Source organism: Pristiophorus japonicus, chromosome 11 (genome assembly GCF_044704955.1).
Source record: "Pristiophorus japonicus isolate sPriJap1 chromosome 11, sPriJap1.hap1, whole genome shotgun sequence".
Taxonomy (NCBI): Eukaryota; Metazoa; Chordata; class Chondrichthyes; family Pristiophoridae; genus Pristiophorus; species Pristiophorus japonicus.
Window position 1 is genome coordinate 65,934,197 of NC_091987.1, and position 20,682 is coordinate 65,954,878.

The 20,682-nt window shown below is 43.1% G+C and overlaps 1 protein-coding gene across 6 annotated transcripts in view; it reads right to left on the bottom strand.

The window, feature by feature from the left end:
- nme7 (NME/NM23 family member 7) overlaps positions 1–20,682 on the bottom strand; it is a 337,368-nt gene that overhangs the window by 268,884 nt on the left and 47,802 nt on the right. For 3 of the 6 annotated variants that reach the window (XM_070893470.1, XM_070893467.1, XM_070893471.1), the window contains exons 2-4: positions 8,327–8,434; positions 1,309–1,475; positions 513–623 (exon numbers count right to left, since the gene is read on the bottom strand). In XM_070893470.1, coding sequence (XP_070749571.1) covers positions 513–623; positions 1,309–1,475; positions 8,327–8,434 — 386 coding nt within the window. Of the gene's footprint in view, positions 1–512; positions 624–1,308; positions 1,476–8,326; positions 8,435–8,946; positions 8,971–19,367; positions 19,536–20,682 lie in introns of those variants that run through there. The other 3 variants (XM_070893466.1, XM_070893468.1, XM_070893469.1) reach the window with 2 other exon arrangements.

The following is a 20,682-nucleotide window of genomic DNA, read 5'->3' on the forward strand; positions in this document are numbered from 1 at the left end:
CAAAGCCATGGTCTTCAGTCCCCACCAGAAATTCCGTTCTCTGGCCACCGACTTCATCCCGCTCCCTGGCAACTGTCTGAAACTGAATCGGATCGCTCGCAGCCTTGGTATTATATGTGATGCCGAGTTGAGTTTCTGACCACATATCCACTTCATCAACAAGACTGGCTACTTCCACCTCCATAACATTGCCTGCCTCAGCTTATCTGCTGCTGAAACATTCATCCATGCCTCGTTACCTCTAGACTTGACTATTCCAATGCTCTCCTGGCCGGCCTCCCATTGTTCACCCTACATAAATTGGAGCTCATCCAAAATTCTGCTGCCCATTTTCTAACTCGCACCAAGTCCCGTTCACCCATCACCTCTGTGCCCACTGACCTACATTGGCTCCCGGTCTCATTCTTAATAAGTTGTTAATGCAGCGGTGTTGCTCCACAAAGAAGGTGTAGAAATTCAACACATTAAGAGATTTTAAAAGCATTAGCTTGAAACAATAGTGAACTACTTACCGTGTTACATTAGCCATTTTTGCCTTGGTTATTACCAGCCCTGAGCTGTAGATCTGGTCTATCAATTTTCCTAATTTTACCTCAGCATTTGGCTTTATTACACCCAGTGTCCTGGAAAAAAACAGGGAGAAAAAGTTGTGCAAATTCCACCGCCAGTTACCAGTAAAACGGTCATTACAAATTTACATTCCATGTTTCAGTTTGAGAGTTACAAATCTGCCCTCAAGAAAAATAAGACTTATGACGTCCAACTTCGTTCCTTGCTTCCTCACTTCATATGGATGGCTGCTTGTTCTAGCTGACCCCATCACATCAATCTTTTTGCCTTTAATCTTAAAAACCTGGACCAGATCCTCTTTAAGTCTCTCTCTCTCTCTCACACTCTAGTGAGTATACAACCAACGTAGAAAATCTATATTTATAGCTCAATGTTCACGATGGACAACTAAATATAGTTCTTTCAATTTACAGGAAACTATTACTACTTACTATCTGCAATACAAATCAGCTACCGAGGATCTACGTACATAAAGCTATATCTAAATTTGACTGCAAGAAACAAATAATCCACATATTTACAACACTATTTTTTAATGTAAGCAATTAAGTGATCTGCTTAATACTGGAACTGCCCCAGTCTAAAAGTGATCAGTTTCATCATCACAATACTAGGTGGAATGGCAATTTCACTATTAAGAACCTTATTTGTATGGAAGAGATTTAAATAATGTTTTGACCAAGTTGACCTTCAGTAACTGACGTGAACTCTGAATACATTTAGGAACTAAATTCTTACTTTTGTTTCTTACTTCCCAGTCGGAGAGCTGTGTATTGGTCCCCATAGCCTACCAAATGGAGCTGACGAGCATATACAGTAATCACGCCGCCAACGAACAAGTTTTCTGGCCGCAATTCCTCATATTTAGTCCGTTTCAGAAAGGCACGATGGTTCTTTATGTCAAACTGTGAAATGTGTCAAGAATGGACAACATCAATACATCTATTCATAAAATAAAACAAATTTAAAAAAGGTCAAAATAGAAGTGCATGGATAAATACAAACACTTTCTGCAATCAGGCAAAGTGTTCACATTGCTAGAAGAAAAAGTGAGGCTGACTGCTAAGAATTGCCATTCTGCCACAGGCATCTATACTAGTTCGGTGGCGTCAGTCATTCCCTTAAGCAATAGAGTTGCCTGCTTTTTAAAAAAAATAAACAGAAGTCAACTCCTACTATGTTCATGAGTGGGACCCAGGAGTGTAACACCCTTGTGATCTGAACTGGAGCTTTGTTACTTAAGCACATATATTGCTTTATTATCTTTGAAAGCAGCCCAAGTTAACATTAGGCGAGGCATTGTTGGGTTTGATTCGTTAGCTGCTTCATTCCATGGTAGACAAAACATGCAGATGCTGAGTATGACAAAATTAACTTTGGTACAATCAGTATAATTTGTGTTACAAAATAAAACACATTCACTAGCCTACCCAGAGGGATTTTAATTAACATAGAAAGATAGATTTGCTCTGTTACCAGTCATGCCTACAATGCAGAGGTTATAACTACCTTGCTGTCTTTCTGCTGCTTGACTGTTTTCTAAGCCCCTATTTTAACCCTGCCCGCCCCATGGGAATGAAGGAGGCAAGTGGTTAAAATAGCAGTAGAGTACTTACTGCTACGTTCCAGAAGCACTCATAGCTGCCACCATTTTAATCATGCACTTTTCAGAGTGGTAGCACACTTGGCTAAGAAACCACGTGTGCAATTTCTTTATCCTGTATGCGTTAAATCCAATAAAACCTTAGTGAGGCAATAGATTCGTGCTCAGGTTAAGTAGGACCGGTGCTCATCATGAGCTTGTGCTACCAATGGCACCAATAATTGCAGTGTTAGCAAACTGACATATGCAGAGGCGAGCAAGCTGTCTACATCTAGTCTGCAACACCTCAGATATACTGAGGGGGCATAAAACTGAGTAAGATGTAGGATTTAGGCTCCAAATGGAACATCAAGAGGGTTTGGAGGTTCTACCTAAAGCAGAATCAGAGACCTGGTATGCAGCAGGATAGTTCTGCTTAAAGTGGCAATAATGTGGGCACCACTGCCCAATGCACAGCAGCACTGGGAGCACCGAACATTACAGTATTGGTCCCATAGGATCATGGATATTTTAGTGCAATTGGTAGGTATTGTCACTGTTAAGTGTAGGCAAAACTGAAAGGTATTCTATGTTCCAAGTTGGTATGAGAACTAATGCAGATTTAGTTAACAATATCTGTTGTGGCTGGTGACCACATTGTATTGCAATGATTTGTAATGAAAATCCAATTTCAAAGTCTATTTGCATCATCCCATTTTCTCGGGATTAAAGAGTGATTGACTGTTTCATCCTTTTAACAGACTAGATATTTTAAGCTCTCTGCTCCATCTGTGAGTAACAACAGCATTTCACCAAGTTGGTATAAATCCAAAATCATTGTCTGGACAAAGAAAATGGGCATGTTTGGCGAGTGAAGAGTTGATACTTAAATGATCATCATGTCACATAACAATGCTTGAGGAGAGTAATTCAAAAGTGACATCATACTGATAAAACTAAATGAAGATGAGGCAACTGTGTTCTAAGTCAGAAATATGTTGCATAAAATAAAGTTATTTTGCATAAATATAAAATAGCATCAACTGGTGTATTCTATGAAAACTGTACCATTCTTACCCATTGGTATTCTCCCCTTGGGGAGGGGGCATCTTGATAAGCAAATAATTTACCTTTAAGAAATAAACACATTTCCATGAAACTGCAAAATTAAATAAAGCACCAGGTTGCAAACTATGCAAATTTGAATCTTAAGCATCCATGTACAAGGAACTTGAAAATATACAATTTTGTTCCAGTTCTAAAGTCTAATGTTCATAGTCAACGTAATTTGTACAAGATAAGGGAGATATTTATAATCCATAAATTTTAGACCATTTTTATTCCATCCATAGTGTAACGAAGGTCAAAAGCAGTAATAGGTGCCCTACTTCATTCCAAAATTCCAGCCTAAATCCTAATTGTACAAGTACTTTTGTCCTATACCATATACTTTTAATTCTCAGCTCGAACACACACAGACTATTTACAGCTATTTCTTTTGTATATACCATGCACCATATATAAACACACAAATGCTCAATGACTTATGTTTCAGAGATCCCTTATGGCTGCCTGAAAAGAGCCTAAGCCATAAAAGTTGAAAGCAGTGGTGAGCTTCATAGCCAGACAAAATAGCACTTGCAAGTGAGTATGGCTTCAGATCTTCTAGGTCACAAGAGATGGCCAACTGCAGCTTTGGAAAAGTTAACCCTTCAGGCACAGAGCTTCTCAGAGAGGATCTCATAGGACCTATGCTACCTGAAGATTTTTTTTTTTAAAAAGGAGGGGAGGATAAATGTCAAGTACATAAGAAATAGGAGCAGGAGTAGGCCATTTGGCCCCTCGAGCCTGCTCCACCATGCAATAAGAACATGGCTGATCTGATCCTGGCCTCAATTCCACTTCCCCGCCCGTTCCCTATTACCCTTGACTCCCTTATCATTCAAAAATCTGTCTATTTCCACCTTAAATACATTCAATGACCCAGGCTCCACAGCTCTCTGGGGCAGAGAGTTCCAAAGATTCATGACCCTCTTCATTTCCATTTTAAATGGGTGACCCCTTATACTGAAACTATGCCCCCTAGTTCTAGATTCCCCCATGAGGGGAAACATCCTCTCTACATCTTCCCTGTCAAGCACCCTCAGAATCTTATACATTTCAATAAGATCACCTCTCAATCTTCTAAACTCCAATGAGTATAGGCTCAACCTTTCTTCATATGACTACCTCTTCTTTTCAGGAATCAACCTCGTGAACCGTGTCTGAACTGTTTCCAATGCAAGTATATCCCTCCTTAAATAAGGAGACCAAAACTGTACGCAATACTCTAGATGTGGTCTCACCAATATCCTGTACAGTTGTAGCAGGACTTCCCTACTTTTATACTCCATCCCCTCTTGCAATAAAGGCCAACATTCCATTTGTCTTCCTAATTACTTGCTGTATCTGCATGCTAACTTTTTGTGTTTCGTGTACAAGGGCCCCCAGATCCATCTGTAACGCAGCTTTTGTAATCTCTCCCCATTTAAATAATAATTTGCTTTTTTATTTTTCCTCCCAAAGTGGATAATCTCACATTTTCCCACATTATGCTCCGTCTGCCAAATGTTTGCCCACTCACTTAGCCTATTTATATTCCGTTGTAGATTCTTTCCATCCCCCTCACAATGTGCTTTCCCACCTATCTTTGTATCATCAGCAAATTTGGCTACCTTACACTCGGTCCCTTCATCCAAGTAATTTATATAAATTGTAAATAGTTTAGGCCCCAGCATTGATCATTGTGGCACCCCACTAGTTACAGTTTGCCAACTTGAAAATGACCCATTTATCCCAACTCAGTAGATGCAGTAACCTTTTACGTGCACCTTATCGAATGCTTTCTGGAAATCCAAACACAATATCTACAGGTTCCCCTTTATCCATCCTGCTCGTTACATCCTCAAAGAACTCCAGCAAATTTGTCAAACATGATTTCCCTTTCATAAAACTATGCTGACTCTGCTTGACTGCATTATGATATTCTAAATGTCCTGCTACTATTTCCTTAATGATGGACTCCAGCATTTTCCCAATGACTGATGTTAGGCTAACTGGTCTATAGTTTCCTGCTTTTGTCTCCCTTCTTTCTTAAATAGGGGCGTTACATTTGCGGTTTTCCAGTCTGCTGGGACCTCTCCAGAATCAAGGGAATTTTGGTAGATTGCAACCATTGCATCCACTATCTCTGCAGCCACCTCTTTTAAGACCCTAGAGTGCATAGCCCGATACTAGACTTCTGAAACAAGCACTCTACTCCGAGCTACGTTACGACAGGCAAGCCTCAGGAGGGCAGCGAAAACGCTTCAAGGACGCCCTCAAAGTCTCCTTGAAAAAATGTAACATCCCCACCAACTCTTGGGAATCCCTGACCCAAAACCCCTCAAAGTGGAAGACAAGCATCCGAGAAGACACCGAACACTTCGCGTCTCTTCGCCGGGAGCATATGGAAGCCAAGTACGAATAACGGAAGGAGCGTACGACAAATCAAGCACCCCACCCACCAGTCCCTCCAACCACCATCTGCCCCACCTGCGACAGAGTCTGTAGATCCCGCATTGGTCTCATCAGTCATCTTCGAACTCATTTTAGTGTGGAAGCAAGTCATTCTCAATTCCGGGGGACTGCCTGACTATAAGAATTGGGTTACAAAAACAGAAAACTCGCATCAGTTACTGACTAACAGGCGCTGGTATGCAAATGAGCGGGCTGATCGAAATTTAGCGGTAGCAATTTTTTTTTTTTTTTTTAAGTGTACAAACAGTAGAAATCGCATTCACCCGAGTTGCCTCATCCGAAATCAATCTTACGCCGCTCCAGGACCGCAAGTACTCTGGAAACGGTCAATTCACATATCGGGATCGAGCAATCAGACCCCAATCTGCCACATTCCTGGCTCCCATAATATTTCGTCATTCATCAACCTAGTAACCTTCTTAAAAAATTCAACCAGGTTGGTAAGACATGACCTTCTATTCGCAAAGCCACATTGCGTGTCCTTAATAACCCATTCTCTGTCAAGGTGATCGTACAGAGTATCCCTAATGATCCCTTCTAACAAATTGCTATTAACAGATGTCAATGTAATGGACCTATAAATTCCTGGTTCTGATTAGCTGCTCTTTTTGAAACATCGATACAGAATGAACCTCCCTAGTCCATTGGAATGATCTCAAGACTCCAGAAAGCTATAAAATACATAAAGAGACTTGCACATTAGCAAGGGGTTGTAGCCAAAATTACAGGCTCACTTTTAGCCATGACTTGCTCCAATCTTTTTGGTCTAAGTTTAAAAAACGCCATTTTCCCCAACCAACTTGCTCCAGAGTAACACAGTTAGGAAAGATTTTTTTTAGTTGAGTTTTTTTTCCAAAAGAGGGTGTTCCCAGCCACTTACACCAGTTTTGCCATTTATGCCACTTTGGCCAGCTAAAACTTACTCCAAATTGATTTAGGTCAGCGTATGTGGCCAGCTCTGAAAAACCTTGCAGTCAGTTAAGAAATTGGCGCAGGTTAGTACATTTAAAGCACCAAGACTTACAAAGCACAAAAAGTAATAAGCAATTAATCAATAACAAATAGAAGTCCTACCTTTATGCCAGAAACAAGTTTTTTTTTTAAAGTTCCAACCACTTGGGTTTTATTCAAAATAAACAATTTGGGAATACAATATAGCACAGGGCTGCTATTCTCAAGGACAGTAGATGTTAGCTCATCAAGACAGTTGGTCCTTTTTATTTTTTGCCTTCAACCTTCCCCGTTCCTTTCTTGTTGTGCTTCTTGGTAAACTGCATGTTCCTCAGAAACTTGGGATCAACTCCTTTCAGGGGCTCAAATCGCCAGATGAAAGTTGCTCGCGGGCCGGTGCGGGAGACCATTCGGCCAGGGATAGGGGAGGTGAACATCAGGGCGTCCCTTCGGCCAGGGATGGGGGCGATGTGCGTCGGGTCCTGCTGACAGCTTGCAGGACACACTGGGAGGGCGAGGAGCATGCACATACTCTACTGCGCATGCGGACAGCTGCTAGCAGTGTTTTCGGCGCAGGGCTGTAGCTCTGCCCCCCACTTCACCATGGACGCCGCGCCAGGACCTGGGACATTCAGCAGAGGGGCCAGGATACTCAGTAAGTTTTTTGCCGCTGTTTTGATCGCACAAAGTCGGTGCATCTCGGCTGAGTACGCCAAGAAAAGGGGTTGGGGAAAATCTAGCCCTATGTCAGTAAATCATTCAATCTTTACTGTTGTGGTTTACCAAGGTATTCTCAATTCTAAAGTATGTTACTGTCTTGTAATACTCATTAGGTGAAGATTTGTTTTTGTTCTTGGGATGTGGGCAGCAAAGGGAAGGCCTCATCCCTAGTTGGCGTCGTAGCTATTTTATAAAGTGAGTGAGTAGCTTTACTCGGATATTTTAGAGGGCATTAAAATTAACTATGTATTTTGGAAACATGTGCAGACCATACAGGGGCGGCTGATCGTTTTTTTGGAAGGATAGTAATAAAACAGTTGGATTTTTTTAATATAAAAAGGCAATGCAATAGCTTTCATGATCACTTTTTCCTGGTGCCAGCCAACAAAATATCAATATTTTAAAATTCAATTTCACAGTCTTAACCTATACATCAATATATTGGAACCTCAATTAATCATCATAAATTGAAGAATCCCCAAGGGATAATAACATTCGCAGATAATCACGAGTTCCAAGCATGGAAATTAATACAATGATCATAATTTCTTTTTAAAGAAACAGTTTTGTTTTATTTGATCAAGAAAGAAAAATAAAATCAGATGAAAAAAATATGAAATACAAATAACAAAGAGAACTGCGCAATGGAGTGATGCCTTGTGTTAGGCTTTGTCCTGAGAAGGTTTTGGTAGATAATCAGAATGGTGAATAATAAGGACATTGATAATGAAGGTTCCCCTGTACTTGTAACATTGAATTTTAGCTCTATATAGATATTTTGGTTCAACATTCCACTCACTTGCGTACTGACACTAATTGAAGTTCTGCTATCTCCGCCAAAGCCAATATTGACCACCACAGCAGAGACCAGGGATTGAATTTGGGTCAATCTGGCACTTCATGAAAAAAAAAATACAAAACCAAAAAGCAAAACAAATCTCTTACCATTTCAATAGATCCATCGTTTGGATAAAACAGAAATATGTAACGCCGAATTAGACTAGCATTTGTATCATACCATTCTGCTATAAATGAAAATTGTTCTTCACGATTCTAAAAGGAAAGGAGAAAAATCACAGACAGAAGTTATCAACACAAAAACACACACACTTTCAGTTTTTGCTGTAATTTATAAACTGCTACTTTCACAATTGATTCCTTAAGTTGTTAAAGCAAAATTTTAATTGCCTGAAACGCAAACTTTAATCTGAAACTAAACTAGAACAAACAAACCACTTAACACTAAGCCCCACAAAAATATGCTCCTGTGGGAATTATATTGTGCTGCATGGGAGATTCAACTTTACTTATAGAAAAAAGACTACCTTATGAGCTAGGCAACTTCATTCCACATACTCTACACATTGCATGTTAAGCAGTACAGAGTCAAGATTCTCATCCATATAAATCTGAGCAATGCTGCAGGTAATATACCAATGATATCTAAAATTTGATGAGTGCATCTAAACAAACATATTCAATCATCAGAGACACTAAATTGAAATGCAGCCTTCTTAAATTCAATTTAATTTTGCTAATATAAAACAGATCTTAAGTAATATTACCCTGTACATTGTAACTTTTCATGCAATACTTCATCTTTTTATTGTATTTTATGTCCAAATTTCTCCAAACTTATGACTTTAAAGGGCAGATGTATTTCTCATTTTCAGACCTCCATCAATATCCCCTTTGCTCAGCTACGAGAAACCACAATGTACAGTCCCACTTGCCCAGATGTGACTCCCACATCAAGTTTTCCTGTCCACTTAAAAGGCACCACAGTCTTGCAATAGTTGTCAAGGGTGAGAACAGGAAACAGTACAAACATCTATGTAACAGAAGAAGAGATTAGAGAGATGGACTGGAATAGGACTGGAACAAAGAATATTCAGCATATCCTACAAAAAGACACGCATAGCTAGGAACTATTTATTTTCCGATAGTGATACCTTTATCTGAAGGAAGTGAGTGGAGTTAAAGGAAGGCTGGCGTGCAGGTACAGCAGGCGGCTAAGAAAGCAAATGGCATGTTGGCCTTCATAGCGAGGGGATTTGAGTACAGGGGCAGGGAGGTGTTACTACACGTTGTACAGGGCCTTGGTGAGGCCACACCTGGAGTACTGTGTAGAGTTTTGGTCTCCTAACTTGAGGAAGGGCATTCTTGCTATTGAGGGAGTGCAGCGAAGGTTCACCAGACTGATGCCTGGGATGGCGGGACTGACATATCAAGAAAGACTGGATCAACTGGGCTTGTATTCACTGGAGTTCAGAAGAATGAGAGGGGATCTCATAGAAACGTTTAAAATTCGGATGGGTTTAGACAGGTTAGATGCAGGAAGAATGTTCCCAATGTTAGGGAAGTCCAGAACCAGGGGTCACAGTCTTAGGATAAGGGGTAAGCCATTTAGGACCGAGATGAGGAGAAACTTCTTCACCCAGAGAGTGGTGAACCTGTGGAATTCTCTACCACAGAAAGTTGTTGAGGCCAATTCACTAAATGTATTCAAAAAGGAATTGGATGTAGTCCTTACTACTAGGGGGATCAAGGGGTATGGCGAGAAAGCAGGAATGGGGTATTGAGGTTGCATATTCAGCCATGAACTCATTGAATGGCAGTGCAGGCTCGAAGGGCCGAACGGCCTACTCCTGCACCTGTTTTCTATGTTTCTATGAAAAGTTGTTCAAGATGAGCACAGGTCAGGCAGAGGAGACTTGTTGGGCTCCTTTTCAAGGAAGAAACGGAGAGCCTGCAGGACATCTGGGTGAGGGACGAAGGTGTAGAGTAACTGCACACCCAGTGAATAGGAGACATAAAGCCAGAAAACTGCTATTTTTTTAGTGACAGAGGGCATCGGAAGAGTTGCAGATGGAATTAGGTAAGGACTGGAGAAGGGGGGAAAAATGGAGTCGAGATAAGCAAAAATACGTTCTGTGAAGAGGAGAACATGCTGAAATAGGTCTACCAGGACAGTCTTGCTGGATCTTCGGGACGAGGCAGAAGTGGGCTGTGTGGAGTTGGGGGGAGCGGGGAGGTCTGTGAGGTTGTGGGAGTGGGATGGGGGGCAGAGGCAGAGATATGAACAATAATGGTCTTATAAATTATTGCTTGGTGTTCAGTAGTGGGATCATGATCCGAGGGAGGTAGGTAGCAAGGAAGAAGTCGATTGAAGTCTGGAACAGTGAGTGAGGTAGTGAGGTATAATTTTTTAACATTAGCATCAGCCACTACAGACTTGCAAAGTATGTTAAGCTCATGACATAAAGTTACATTGCTAATATGCAAGGTCTGCTTACAGGAGTGACCAGCGATGCTGAATCTGGGAGAATGTCTGTAACAGCAACACATTTTTTAATGTTATTAATGTTACTTATACATAAAAGCCTACTGGCTGATGAGTTATTGTAACTAACGATGCACACAATATTGCAGCATTTCCCGCCTCCAATTTCAGTCACTTTCTTTTAATTGAGGAGAGATGATGCAATAGCCGGCTCTCTTCCATTAGTAAAAACTGAAAAGCAGTGTGGTGTATGATCAGATTATTTTTTTAAGTAACTATAAATACACAAAAGCAATGTATGACTATTGCTTTGATAAAGTAACAGAGAGGGCTGATGAAGGTACTGTGGCTGATGCATATATGGACTTTCATAAAGTACCACATAATAGGGCTCAATTTTCCCCAGTCGTTTTTTTGGCGTGCTGCCAGAGGTACACCCGTTTTTTTTCTGGTCCCAGCTACTCCAAAAAAATAAGTACCAAGTTTCCCCCTCGCACGCGCAGAAAAAAAAGGATGTTTTTGACGTGATTGCTATGGGCGTGCATGCCCAGTACAGCTCCCGGTCTGCATTCGACCATTTTTAAAGGGCCCGGGCTTCATTTGATGCTGCTCACTGCATAGCGTAAGGGTTTTCATTCCTTCAGTTCGGCTTCCACACACACCCCATCGCCACCCCCCGGCAGCTTCATTTGATGCTGCTTGTTGCATAGTGTAAGGCTTCTCATGCCTTCAGTTCAGCTTCCACAGCCCCCCATCCCCCCCCTCAGACTTCTTTTCAAGCTGAGCCCCGAGCACCTGTGTCCGGGCGAGGGACCGATTCTGACGGCCGACGGTCCGACCCTCGAGCCCGGTTTGGAGTCGTTCAGTAGTGACCTGGCACTTTAAAAAAAAAAATCCAAACTTGAAGAATTGCATGAAACTTCCATTTTCTGCATTTTCAGTTAAAAAATTTAAGCCTGATGATGCATATTTATGTGTTCTTGACTCCCTCCAAAGCTTTGCCCAAAAACAATGGCATCTTTCTGCGCCAATTTTTTGATGTGTGCTGGTTTTTCTTCAGTGCCCAGAAGGTTTATTGGGAGTGGTCACATACACCGTCCTAGGAGAATTGTAAGTTGGCCAAACTTGCACAATTGTGAAAAACTGGCACAGACATCAGGTTATGACGCAAAAAAAAAAACGAACCTAAAAAATATCGTAACTAAGTTATGTGGCGCAGAACCTTTGGGGAAACTTGGATTTTTAAATTTAGGCCAAAAAAAGCGGCGTACGTAAAAAAAAAACACCACAAATCACTGAGGAAAATTGAGCCCATAGACTTGTTGGCAAAACTGAAGCCCATGGGATTAAAGGGGCAGTGGCAGCATGGCTACAAAATTGTTAAGAGACAGAAAGCAGAGAGTAGCGCTGAAAAGTAGTTTCAGACTGGAGGGAAGTATACAGTTGTGTCCCCCAGGGATCAGTATTAGGACCACTGTTCTTGTTGATATATATATTAATGACCTGGACTTGAGTATACAGGGTATAATTTCAAAGTTTACAGATGACAAAAAACTTGGAAATGCAGTAAACATTTTAGGAAGACATAGACAGACTGGTGAAATGGGCAGACACATGGCAGATGCAATTTAATGCAGAGAAGTGTGAAGTGATACATTTTGGTAGGAAGAATGAGGAGAGGCAATATATACAAAATGGTATAATTTTAAAGGGGGTGTAGGATAGAAAGACTGGGGCTAATATGTACACAAAACTTTGAAGGTGGCTGGACAAGTTGAGAAAGCGGTTAAAAAAAGCATATGGGATCCATGGCTTTATAAATAGAGGCATAGAGTACAAAAGCAAGGTTATGTTAAACCTTTATAAATCACTGGTTAGGCCCCAGCTGGAGTATTGTGTCCAATTTTGGGCACTGCGCTTTTAGAAACATAGAAAATAGGTGCAGGAGTAGGCCATTCGGCCCATCGAGCCTGCACCACCATTAATATGATCATGGCTAATCATGCAACTTCAGGACCCCATTCCTGCTTTCTCTCCATACCCCTTTAGCCGTAAGGGCCACATCTAACTCCCTTTTGAATATATCTAACGAACTGGCCTCAACAACTTTCTGTGGTAGAGAATTCCACAGGTTCACAATTCTCTGAGTGAAGAAGTTTCTCCTCATCTCGGTCCTAAATGGCTTATCCCTTATCCTTAGACTGTGACCCCTGGTTCTGGACTTCCCCAACATTGGGAACATTCTTCCTGCATCTAACCTGTCCAATCCTATCAGAATTTTATATGTTGCTATGAGATCCCCTCTCATTCTTCTAAATTCCAGTGAATATAAGCCTAGTCGATCCAGTCTTTCTTCATATGTCAGTCCTGCCATCCCGGGAATCAGTCTGGTGAACCTTCGTTGCACTCCCTCAATAGCAAGAATGCCCTTCCTCAGATTAGGACACCAAAACTGTACACAATATTCAAGGTGTGGCCTCACCAAGGCCCTGTACAACTGCAGCAAGACCTCCCTGCTCCTATACTCAAGTCCTCTCGCTATGAAGGCCAACATGCCATTTGCCTTCTTCACCGCCTGCTGTACCTGCATGCCAACTTTCAATGACTGATGTACCATGATACCCAGGTCTCGTTGCACCTCCCCTTTTCCTAATCTGTCACCATTCAGATAATATTCCGCCTTCCTGTTTTTGCCACCAAAGTGGATAACCTCACATTTATCTACATTATGCTGCATCGGTCATGCATTTGCCCACTCACCTAACCTGTCCAAGTCACCCAGCAATCTCTTAGCATCCTCCTCACAGCTCACACTGCCACCCAGCTTAGTGTCATCTGTAAACTTGGAGATATTACACTCAATTCCTTCATCTAAATCATTGTAAATAGCTGGGGTCCCAGCACTGAACCTGGTGGTACCCCACTAGTCACTGCCTGCCATTCTGAAAAGGACTTGTTTATTTCTACTCTTTGCTTCCTGTCTGCCAACCAGTTCTCTATCCATGTCAATACATTATCCCCAATACCATGTGCTTTAATTTTACACACTAATCTCTTGTGTGGGACCTTGTCAAAAGCCTTTTGAAAGTCCAAATACACCACATCCATTGGTTCTCCCTTGTCCACTCTACTACATCCTTAAAACATTCTAGAAGATTTGTCAAGCATGATTTCCCTTTCATAAATCCATGCTAACTTGAACCGATCCTGTCACTGCTTTCCAAATGCGCTGCTATTACATCCTTAATAATTGATTCCAACATTTTCCCCACCACCAATGTCAGACTAACCGGTCTATAATTCCCTGTTTTCTCTCTCTAGGAAGGATGTTAAGATCTTAGAAAGGGTATAAAGGAGATTTACTAAAATGGTCCCAAGGATGAATGACTTCAGTTACGTGGAGACTAGAGAAGCTGGAATTTTTCGCCTTAGAGCAGAGAAGGTTAAGGGGAGATTTAATAGAGGTAATCAAAATCACGAAGGGTTTTAATAGAGTAAATAAGGAGAAATGGCTTCAAATGGCAGAAGTGTTGATAACCAGGGGACATAGATTTAAAGCAGTTTAATTAATAACTTTCAAAAGTGAATTGGATAAATACTTGATGGGGAAAAATTTGCAGTGATATGGGGAAAGGGCAGGCACTAATTGGATAGCTCTTTCAAAGAGCTGGCACAGACATAATCATAGAATGGTTGAATAGTTACAGCACAGAAGGAGGTCTTTCGGCCTGTCGAACTATGCTGGCTCTCTGAAAGAGCACTTCAGCTCGTCCCACTCCCCTCGCCCTTTCCCCCTAGCCCTGCAATTTTTTTTCCCTTCAGATATTTATCCAATTTCCTTTTGACAGCCACAATTGAATCTGCTTCCATCATCCTTTCAGGCAGTGCATTCCAGATCCTAACCACTCGCTGCGTAACAAAGTTTTTCCTCATGTCACCTTTGGTGCTTCTGCCAATCACCTTAAATCTGTGTCCTCTGGTTCTCAAGGCTGAATAGACTCCTTCTGTTCTGTATCATTCTATGATTCTCTTGGAGATTGTCTCATTTTATGTAAATATGGCCTGATAAAGGTAATTTTATTTTGGGCTCACAGCACCAATGTTCTGAAAATCTAAGTACAGCACCATCACAATAGTATTAATATTAACATAAAAGCTGCACTTGAACCCAGTGATTGAGGAATATTAACAATCTGATCCTTGGCAAGCTGGTACCAGAGAAAACTAGAAAAGAGCTGGTTGAGAGAATTGACACAAACATTACAATGTCACGTTAAAATCTATCAGTCTGTAGAATGACTAGGCAATGAAACCAAATGCTCCACATATTACCCTCAAGGAATATGCCATTTAAAAGCAGCCTATTAATGCATAGCTTAAAAATATACCATGTGAAGACCAAGGACAAAAAAAAGAGACATGTATAAGTGTGCTCAATTATCACAATCAATTTTATCCCATCATATTAATAAGCAATAAATGTGCTGAAACACCAAAGGTGCTTTGCAAAGAAGTAATTCCCACTGACCTTCATGTTGCCCTCAATTGTAAAACATTAACCTTATGCTCTCATCTTCTACTTAGTTTAGTAATTAATGACTACTTTTTTCTTAATACACTGGATCCCTCAAATCTTACAGATTCAAGACCAGATGGTGTTGAAAATGATTAAGAGTTAAACATGTTTATACATCAGAAATATTCTCAACTGCCACCTCAACTGCTTTACAATTAATGTGTGATCTCATGCCAGGTCATACTGTTAGGGATTAACCACAATTTTCTTCAGCTTCAAAAAGACTTAAACATTTAAAGAGGGATTGCTTTTTTTTACTTTTACATAAATGCCACATTATAAAAAGATCACAAGATAAACTACTAAAGCTTTTTCTTGCCCTCTAAATTGAATCCTCCCCAAAGCCAAGAAAAAGATCAGTGTTTGTGACCTCACCAATACCACTCATGACCCAGACTCAAGTACTCAAGTGAGTGAAGCATGATAATTTATTCCATGTCAACTGTCAGCGTTTAAAGCAGACAGTTCACAAGCCAGGGCTTGCTGACAAAAACCAGTGTGGACCAGGCCTCTGACCCCCTTACTGCTGCTCCTCAAGCCCTGTTATAGTGATTCCTACCACAGCATACTGTAGGCAGGAACTCGAACGAGAACTAGAATTCTCATCCCAAACATAAAGGTGTGTGAGAGGGAAAAAAGATCAGCTTGAAATGAGCTGGGGGCGGGGGGGGGGGGATGGAGAAGAGTTGAATTTGGGAAAGAAAAGAGAGAGACAAGAGTAAGAGTATGAACTGAGAGGTTTGGTGTGACAGAGAGGAAAGTGAGAGAGAGTGCAGTGTCTCTAAACTGGGACTGGAGAAAATGGAATGCCTCCATGAACTGCAACTGGGGAGAATATGTGCAGAATGTCTGTTGATGCAAGTTTGGGGGAAGTGATGGTCTAGCTGGTCTGTTGAAAAACTTGGAATGTGATCTTATTTTTTCTTTAAGACTAAAAACCTTAACAATGGTGAAAAATGTACATTTCTAATGTTAAAAAATCTAACATTTTCACAGGACATGCCACTGGACAACCACCCCCTCCCCCCACCACCACCCAAAGAAATTGTGCTTCAGCATTTTAGATACTCATGTTTATTTATTTACTCCAATATAAGGAATGTTAAGTACATCTACAACTTAGTTACCAGCCAGTGTAACTACTTGTTTTCACATATCTATGGGCTAAAAATTTGATTGCGTAGTGCCCGTTGTTTGGGCGCGACGGGTGTCCTTTTAGGTTGAAGATGCCTTCCGAGCAGCATGTGCATAATTCTAGTGTGGGCCACGCCGGAATCCATTTTGATTAAGGCATTAGCATCGGCGCTGGGAGCACGCGCTGGAGGTATGCAGAGTATGCAAATTGTGATGTCAAATCAGCGAGTAATGCTGATTTGACGCCAGCGCTGCCATTTTTGACCTCAATGCTGGAGCCGTCCTCTATTTCTCCCACAGTTGAAGGTGTGTTCAGCTGCAGGAACGATCACCAACCAGCGCTATTTAAAGGGATCATCACCTACTTACAGGTTAGTTGCTGATTGATTTCTACCAGCCATTGTAGAAGTGGTTTGCTGCTTTATAGACTTCTTTAAAGTTGCTTAAAGATGACAAGGAGTGGTGTGATATGTGCTCAAGGACTTGGTACTGGCTGGCAAGGGGTCTGCTCAGACACAGGTGCAATAGATTGAATCCCATTTGGCCTGCAGCATGAGAGAATGAGCAGAAGCAACACAGAGCAGGACAAGCTGCTAGAATAGGCAGGAGCAGGTGGGGGTGGGGAGGAAGAGAAGGGCTCTCAGCAGGCCAGGTACACCCAGGGTCTTTAGGGAGCAATTCTCCTACATCAACCTCAGCGATGAACAGTGCACAAGGCGTCTCCGTTTTACTAAGGAGGTGCTCACTGAAATCTGCTACCTGCTGCAGGCAGACCTGCAGCCTCAGTACAGGGTGAAGACGGCATTGCCAGTGATTGTAAAGGTGACTGTGGCCTTGAACTTCTTCACGTCAGGCTCCTTCCAGGCTGGAGCAGGCAATGCATCTCCCAGTTCACCATCCACTCCTGTACAAGTGAAGTGAGTGAGGCTCTGTGTGCAAAGAGAACTGAATACATTTCATTCTCCCTTGCCAGAGAGAAGCAGACAGAGCGAGCACGCAGCTGTGCCAGGATGGTATACTTTCTCATGGTGCAGGGTGCCATTGACTGCACACACATCGCTTTGCGGACTTCGTATTTCAATTCAGAGATGTACCGCAACCAGAAGGAATTCCGCTCACTCAATATCCAGCTGGTGTGCGATTATACTGAGTGCATCATGCAGGTCAATGCTTGGTATCGTGGTAGCAGTCATGATGCCTTCATTCTGTACCATCAGCATTTGAGCCACCCCAATAAACCAGAGTGTGGCTACTGAGTGACAAGAGCTATCTGCTGACCACCTGGCTCATGACTCCACTGCACAACCCACACACATGTGGGCAGCATGCATATAATGAAAGTCATGCTGCAACACAGAATCTGATAGAGTAGACTATTGGCGTCCTTAAACAATGTTTCCTCTGCCTAGACTGCTCTGGAGGAGCCCTTCAGTACTCGCCAGAGCATGTCTCCAGCTGCCTGCTCCACAACCTCACCATCATAAAGGCACAGCCCTTGCCACCAAGCATACGGCAACCAGCTGAGGAGGAGGAGGAAAGGAGGAGGCAACCCAGACAGCCCCTTTCTGCCCAGGCTGTCCGTGATCGTCGTACCAGTGAACTCAACATCAATTCTCCATTCAGCAATAGTCCCACACATTACCTTCTTTGTGTTACTGACCATCATTGCGATCCCTTGACACAATGCTACAATAAAAGCCACCACTACACAAACATTCCAATTCAATTAAATGAATCAAAATCTCAGTCAAAAATCAACTAACCAGACTTGTGCATTCCCTTGGTGCCTATCTATCGTGTGCCTTTGCCTATCCTAGTGCTCCTATGTAGTGCTACCCTAGTGGTTGCAGTGGGGGAGACTGCAGATGGCCTTGCACCCATCTCCAGCTCTGGGCCTAGTAGGCCCGGCTTTAGGCTGCACCACCTCAACATGGCAGTAGTCTGGGCTAGCTGGCTGACAGGCAACAGGAAGGGCACAGGCAGAGTAGCAGTAGTGGAAGGACAAATGCTGCCACCCTGGGAGAGGAAAGCAGGTTTGTCCTCCACAGAGCCAAAGCCACTCCCCCAGGCAGCACCTCAGTTATCCTAGCAATCTGCTGGTGGACAGATTGTAGAGACTGTTGGGACACCATGCAAGCCCCTTTCAACACTGCTAACCATCATCATCATCATAGGTGGTCCCTCGGATCGAGGATGACTTGCTTCCACGCCAAAAAGGGATGAGTTCACAGGTGTTTCAATGAAGGACCTAATATTCCAGGTCCTGAACTGCATAGATTTTGTTTTTTAACTTATTGTGGCCGTTGGACACCAGCCACCACACGGACTTGACAGAGCTACGTCTTGGTCGAGTGGCAAGGGTTAACCAAGACGACTGTAGACCAGCTCTGCTGCACGGATTTAATGCGCACACATATTGCAGTGTGGGCTGGCCCGTGCTGCCCCTGGGCCTTCGCCTCTTCTGGGCCCCGAACTCATGCCTCTCCTGGGCCTCGAACACGTGCGACCTGACCCGGCATTCAGCGCGGCGGCCCCGACCTGCAAGAACCATCAGCAGGTCGGGGCCTTCAAAGGAGCATACCACTTCAAGGTACAGTGCGTGCTGGAGAGCGACGGCTGTGAAGAGGATGACTGCTAACCATAGCTATGATGGCAGTAGTCGGAGCTTGCATGACTTGAGTCTGCATTTCCATTACAGCACTCGGACATTGGTGGCTTCTGTTTGTGCTGCAAAGGAAGCCGAGACATCAGACACTGCATGATGGTTGGATCCACAAATATGCTAATGGATCTGCCCACCCCTTCCACGCTGGAAAGGTTGGGATTCAGGTTCTACGCAAAGCCCTGTGCAAGGTTGGAGCTGGACCCCTCCATGCTCCTTGACATTGTATTCAGGTTTTCTGGCAAGCCTGTCAATGCACAAAGCATTTTGTTGTGCATACCCATCAGCTTTGTTCTTTAGGCCTGTCCAAGTCCTGTGCAGCAGAACTTACATGCGTCCTTGCCCTCCGGGGACCCTGGCTGCAGCCCATTCGTGCAGATCCCACCACTAAGTGGCTCTCTGAAGTGCTGATAGCTGAACTGATGGCTGCGAGTGACGGTGTTTCTTCTTCATCATCACTCTCCTCTTCCACCATTGCCTGGTCAGGTTGGATTTCTTGGGTCTCTGAAATGAGAAAGACACATGGGTAGGGTTGTGATGAGGGGAGGGGGGAGGGAGGAAGCAAGAGATGCATGCTTACACCATGTGCAGCTTGTAAGTCAGAAGAGATTGTGGGATGGGAGAAGGAGGATTAGGTATGAGCATACCGTCATGTACAATGGTTCAGCGCCACCACTGGCCACAGGCTCAGTCACAGTCACTTAAATTATGTCGAGCACAGTCTCCTCGAGCGGGATCAGGTTATGGAGGCACGCCTGTTCCCCTCCTGTTAGCTACCGCTGCCCACAGTTGTGCGCCAACTTGACCTACAAGAGACAGGGAAGTGTGTCAGTGAGTGTGCTTCAAGTGTTTAGCTGATCTGGCTGTCATGCTTGAATAGCTGGGAGTACCTGCAAGTGGTTAGATGTAGATGTGAGGCTTGCAGCAATGCTGAGTGTGTGAGTGTCAGATGGAGCATATGAATGTGTGGTATGAGTCTTGATTGATAGACATTGTTGGTAGGTGAGTGATGGGAGTGCGGTGAATTGAGCAAAGTATGAGGCTAGTGGTGCAGTTTGTGGGATATGGCATTTGAAGATGCCTTCACTGACCTTGATTAAATGTGAGAGGTCATTGAACTTCTTCTGGCACTGCATCCAAATCCTCAGGGCACCACTATTAGCATTGGCCTCCATGGCTATCTGCTCCCACTACATTTGCAGTGTATGTCTGGAGGGCCTCCTTGCCCCTGTGGAAACATGACCTCTTTTCTCCTCTCCACTTCCTGTACTAATGCCTCCAGTGCTGCATCAGAGAACTTTGGAGCCCTCTCTCTGGCCTGTTGTGCCACTACTGAATATTTCCCACTTTAGGAATGGCTTCCAGCACCTGGTGTTGTCAAACTGCACCTCCTCTTTTAGAGGTGCAAGCTGGCTTTAAGAAGTGCAGGATAGCTTTAATTGGTGCTAGCCTCACACAAACTTGTGCCCCCTGCTAAGCATGCAGCCAGTCAGCAGCGAATTTAGAACTGGGCTGAACGGCACTATCATTTAAATTGGCAGGAGCACCAAGTGTGCATGCTGCCTGCAATACTTTGAATAAGTGCGGGTTAATGTGATCCCCGTGCCCGTTGTTGGGGCCGATCGAATTTATAACCCATAGTCCTT